The 6,000-nt window shown below is 49.2% G+C and overlaps 1 protein-coding gene across 1 annotated transcript in view; it reads right to left on the reverse strand.

Moving 5' to 3' along the window:
• Positions 1 to 5,791, reverse strand: part of ARHGAP31 (Rho GTPase activating protein 31) — a 123,362-nt gene extending 117,571 nt beyond the window's left edge. Inside the window, exon 1 of the mRNA XM_004480790.5 lies at positions 5,054 to 5,791. Coding sequence (XP_004480847.2) covers positions 5,054 to 5,153 — 100 coding nt within the window. The 5' untranslated portion in view covers positions 5,154 to 5,791. The remainder of the gene's footprint in view (positions 1 to 5,053) is intronic.
• Positions 5,792 to 6,000: the final 209 nt, after the last annotated feature.

Genomic DNA, 6,000 nt, shown 5'->3' on the forward strand with positions numbered 1-6,000 from the left:
AGCTGAGGCTTGAAGGATGTGGAATTATCCAAGGGATAATGAAGTTCCAGGCAAGATGCTAGGAAGGAAATAGCTAAGCTAGAGAGAGCCCCTGCTTCATTCTCCATTCAGTGTGAACTCTCATCTTGAAGAGAGAAATAGTTACCTTTCTCCCTAAGTCTTTGCTTCTGTCATCTACTTCGTAGGAGATAAAAACGTTCACATTTTCTCCTTCAGCTTTCCTTATAGGCATGACAGCTGACTTCTGTGTTTACTTGGGCCAATGGTTTCTGTAGGTTTGTTCACATCCTTTAGACTAAATTTCTTGAGTCCAGGGTGCATCTTTCTCTTTCTCCCACAGTGTTTAGTGCAATGCCTTAAATAGTTTGTTAAACAAATGAATAAAAAAGTTAGGGAATGATTTAGCTTCCAAAATAGATAACAGTTATATTTAAAAGTTTCCATTGCCTATTCCTTATTCTTTGAAATACTGGGGCTATTTTACTTGTCAAGTTTAAAATTATATTTGCAATGGGCACTTATTTGTTGTAAACTTTCTGTCATTCCTCAAATCCTCCCACCTCTTTCTCTCTGTATATATATATATAGTCTAATGAGAACTAAAAACTAATCGTCAGGAATAAAAAGGCTCGTAGTTCTTATCAAACCTGCCGAGGCTGCACTCTAAGGGGTCAAGGCTGTTTATCCAGGGACACATAGTCTGTAAGCTCCTGCTCTGCAGGCAGTGACTCTCAGCTCCGCCAGTATATTCAGAGCCATCTGGGGGGCTTTTAAAACACACCCATGCCTGGGTACCAAGACATCCTCAATTAATTGGTCTAAGAAGAGGTCTCGGCATCAGCTTTCTTTTTAAAGCTTCCCAGGGGATTCCGATGTGCAGCCAGAATGGAGAACCACTGGGTCAACCAATAACACTTTTTCCAGGGAGTGGGTGAAGGAACAAAGATTGTGCAGAAGGGTGAGCACTTCCTTAGTCCTCAAAGGGGGGCCAGGATGGAGGGAGAAGGTCCTGGCCCTAGCATCTCCAAGTATGTCTGGAAGTCCCACTTGGCTCTAGGGGAGGTAAGAAATGTTCATGGACACACACTGGCTTTACAGGCCTCCCAATCACAGGCACTAACATGATGTGGTTTTTATTACATGGCTGCAAGCAAGGGTCTTTGTATTCAGTAGTCAAAAAAAAGAAAAGGGAGCAGGTGTAGCTCAGTGGTTTGAGTGCCTGCTTCCTATGTAAGAGGTACTGGGTTCAATCCCCAGTACCTCCTGAAAAAAGAAGAAAAAGAGGACTATTCTATTTGCAACATCAATAGTAAGGAAGGGATGATTCCTTACTATTCCAGACAGGAAGAGAGAGTTGCCTGGTTTTCAGGGGAGAGCTGGGGGTGGGGGAGCAGTAACCACTGTTGTTGGAGGGTGAGTGAGTGAGGTTCCCTCCAACTCTGCCAGGAGCAACTCCATTCCATTCTTGAGTGTTCTTAACAGGCTGGAGAAACCAAAGAAGGAAATGTGCCCCTCGTATCAGGCCTCAGTGCAGCTGAGTACAATCAAGCAGGATCTGAATGTGGCATCTTTGTGGATGCCCACAGAAAGTACATATACAACTTTTGTGCATGCATTTTTCTAAGGGAAAGGGTTCCTGTTTTCCATCAGCCTCCTAAAGATGAAGGACAATTGGCCCTGGGCAATGTCAACTCTAAATTGCATACCTCTTTGCTATCTGCATACCCTGCCCCATCAGATTTGTCAAACTGAAGGTTGCAGAGCTGGGCCTCCATACATTACAGAAGTGGATGACATTTGTTCCTCATGCTTAGCCTCAGGGTTCCCCCTCAGGGGTGGAGCTTCCCATGTTCAGATGGCCTGCACACAAGTAACTGTCACCAGCATTGTCCTCCACTCCAGCACAGGGCTTTCCCTCCCTTTGCAAGCACAGGGCCTCTCTTTGCTCCCCCACATCTCTGCTCCTTCCTGATGTCCCTGTACTCCCAGATCTGAATCTATTTTTCTACTCGGGTCTATCATTCTCCCCTGGACTCCTAAAGGGCAGACCACTGATTTTACCATTGGCGGCACATACGATGCTTTTTTACAAGCAGTAACCTTGACATTAGTGTCACAAAGTTCTCCCCAGCCTCCTGGCTCCTAGTTACCATGTTGACTTGCCACTCTCAGGCTTCTGTGTTGATCTTCCAAAGTGGTGGGTAAAGGGGCAGGCGTAGGTCAGCTTTTGCATCCTTGGGATAGAATCCAGGCCTTGTCTATTAACCAATACATGCTTCAGAAAATTCATGAGGATACATTGTTTTAGAGACAACCATCAGCGCTACCTTTGTTTATTGATGCTAAGCTGTAACAAAAATAAGAGAAGAGGGAAGCGGACTTGGCCCAATGGATCGGGCATCCGCCTACCACATGGGAAGTCCCTGGTTCAAACCTGGGGCCTCCTTGACCCATGTGGAGCTGGCCCATGTGCAGTGCTGATGCGCTCAAGGAGTGCCGTGCCGCGCAGGGGTGTCCCCCGCGTAGGGGAGCCCCACATGCAAGGAGTGCGCCCCGTAAGGAGAGCCGCTCAGTGCAAAACAAAGTGCAGCCTGCCCAAGAATGGCGCCGCCTACACGGAGAGCTGACAACAAGATGACGCAACAAAAAGAAACACAGATTCCTGGTGCTGCTGATGAGGATAGAAGTGGTCACAGAAGAACACGCAAGCGAATGGACACAGAAAGCAGACAACTTGGAGGGGGAGGAGGGGGAGAAGGGGAGAGAAATAAATAAATCTTAAAAATAAGAGAAGACTATCCAACTAGCTTTAGCTCTGGGGGAAAATCCTAATTACGCGCATGTGTAAGAGCGGCTTGTTATGCATGCTTAACGTCCATGTAGCACAATGAGGGCTGGCAAGATCACTAAACGTTTAGTTTTTTATTTTTCATTTCAAAGGAGAACTCTATTCAGGTATGTTTAGCCTCAAAAGTTTGTTGATCCTGTGGCAGGAATGTCTACTTACAATTCAGGGAGAAAAAAGTCATTAGAGGAGAATGTTGGCCTAGCCATGGAGGCCAGGGAGGCGAGGGAGGAGACAGGAGCGCAAGAGCCAAGGTGCTCAGCAGCCTTCGCAATTAACTGTAGGAACCCAGTAAGGCCAATTTTCCTCTCTGGGCTTCCTCTCCTACCCAGAGCAAGGAACAATGGGGCACCGGCCTTCAAATTTTTCTTTAAGAACACCCAGCAAAATGGACACAGAGAACAGACAACTTGGGGGGGGGGGTAGGGGGGGAGGGGTAAGGGGAGAGAAATAAATTTTTTTAAAAATCTTAAAATTTTTTTTTTCTTTAAGCAATAGCTACCTTGCCCTTTTTCCAAAATAAAACTTACTCAAGAACTTAAAGCATAAAGCAGGGGAACAATGAGACACCTAACGCTGCCTTGAGATATCGTCACAGAACCCTGGGGTTCCCAGGCATGCTGAGATCTATGGCCTCGTAGGAATGGGGCAGTGCTGGCAAGCACTACTTGCAACTCTCACAAGAGAGGAGCGCAACAGAATAACACCCACTTGGGAGAAGGTGGCATCGAGGGGCATTTGTAGTGTACCTGGACCTTAACCTGAAGGTCCTTGCAAAAACGTTCACTTTGTACATCCAAGGGTAATGGTTAAGATTCATACTTGCATTCTCCCAGATCAAACCAACCAACCAACCAACAAACTCAATCCATGAGATTTTCTTTCAAATCTGCCTCTCTAGGCTGTTGGTGAGGAGTAAATGAATTGACTCAGTCATGCCTCAATTTCAAAAGAGACAGTTTTGAAGCCTGTGGTCCCCCAAGCTCTAAAATACTAAGCTATTTGTCCTAATGACACAGCTAACTGAACTCCAGAATACTGCAGGAATATCACACGACTGCAAATTACTAGGTGGTGCTGAATCTTAAAAAAAAAAATGGAAGTGAAATAAAAGCACTGCACTGTTTTAAGATGTATTTGATACAGACCAATCAAATAGTTTCTGAGATGATTTTCCTGGAGGGAGAATTATTCTGCACAGTTAAACCGCACTTAAATTTCCCTCTTTGTTCTACCTGTGTATAAACACACGACACATATACTGGACTCCTTTCTCTCTCACCAAAGGTTTTGAAGACAAGGCCTTTTTGTCATGGGTAAGTGCAGGGCCACTCAACCATACAAAAGGAGTCATTTAATGCTCAATTTTCCCAACTTTCCTATGATTAAAACTTCTAACCTCAAATTCCGTTACTGTATTCCAGATTGTTTTTCTTCCCCTTCCCTCGGTGTTTAAAATGTCTCTGCTTTCCTGGATCTCTCTTATTTTTCAATCTGACCTTGAAAACAGAAGTGCTCTCCTTTTCTCTCTCTCTCTCACACACACACACCCCAAACTATTTTAAAATCAAGGCCCTCTGACCTTTTTACAACACTCGTCTTGTCTGACACACCAAATGCTACTGTGAACACTAAGAGGAGGTAAAGGGTCTGGAGGGCTGGGAAGGGAGGTACTATATATATTTGGCATCAGTTCAGAAATTCAGAAAATGTGCTCAACCACTCCCCCAGCCAGAATGCCCCCCACCCCCCACTGCCTTACAGTACATTAATAAAAAGATGTGAACGGATGAAATTGGAGCCTGGAGGGACACCTAAGGTGGCTATAATTATGTACCCAGGGAAGCCCACAAATCACCATCCCACATTGTCTTCCTTCCACTCCTCCCCTCCGACATCCAAAATTGAGGATCGGGACCTCTCCAGCTCCACCCCCACCCCCAGAAGTAGCTAAACTTGGAGCAGCACCGCCCATTAACGGCTTGTGTGAGATAAACGGAAGGACTGACACGGCCTCTCCACACGTCGGGGTGGCAGGGCTGTGCATCTTAAGAACCGCACATCCACCTCTCCTGTTTTTTAAGGACAGGGAACGCACAGGCCTGGAATTACATTAACTTGTGAACTGAATCGAACACACGCCAGGAGAGTCCATCTCTCCCTCAAACAAACAAGCAAGCAAACAAACAAACAGCGAAGGCGCATTACCATCCTGTCCGGAGCTCTCCAGATATTCCGTCAGGTCACAGCCGAACGCACTGGCAGCGCCCTTTCGTTTCAGCTTCTGCTTGGCACCCTTGTTCTTCATGAGTTAGTCCCACAGAGGTTGCCCCTCCGCCTCCCCTCCGCTCTGCCTGGCAGCGGGCGCGAGGTGGTCTCGGGTTAGACGGCTGGCTGGAGCGCGGCTCCGGGGGCCCGCATGGGCGCGGGGAAGCAGCGGGGACGTGGGCGACGCTCGGGCACCGCGCGCGGCGCTCAGCCCCGCTGGCCGCGGCCGAGCGAGCAGAGCAGGGACCCGCGCGCTCCTCCAGGGCCGCGGGGCCGGAGGCCGAGAGCCGCTGGCAGCTGGGGCTCGGCTCGCTTGGGAGTGTCACTTCCTCCCTCGGAGTCCCAGGGACTTTCACAGGCTCTGCCGCGTCTTCGGGTGCTTTTCCTCTGCTTCCGAGGGAGGGGAAGGGCTCTCCTTTCCGCCCAAGTGCCCGCGAGGGGAGGCGAGCGAAGGGGCAGCGCGGGCGGCGAGGGGCGCGGGGATGCCCGGGGCGGCCGAGGAGCCTCTTCCCGGGGCCGGCTGTCTCGCCTTCAGGCGGCTTGGGTGAAATGAAAAACAAGCATCCTGTCGCTCCTGCCCGCCCTCACGCCTTCCTTTTTTTCCTGTCTTACAAATCCTAGGATCATCCAGCTCAGGAAATGCTGGAAGGAAGTTAGCTCGGGAGAGGGGCGGAGGGTGGAAATTTTTGGCAGCTCTGGGCTTGTGTGTGTATCGAGCCGGAGGAAGTAGGTGGGTGGGTTGAGGAGCACCGGGCGGGGGAGAGAACGCGCGTTTCTGAGAGCCGGTCTGCCCCTCGAGAGATAACTCCGGGCCGCTCGAGAGGAAACCGCCGCTCTCCTAGGGGGACCCGCGCCCGGGGCCGCCCGCTTCCTGCCCCGCCAGCAGG

This window comes from Dasypus novemcinctus, chromosome 4, assembly GCF_030445035.2.
Source record: "Dasypus novemcinctus isolate mDasNov1 chromosome 4, mDasNov1.1.hap2, whole genome shotgun sequence".
NCBI lineage: Eukaryota > Metazoa > Chordata > Mammalia > Cingulata > Dasypodidae > Dasypus > Dasypus novemcinctus.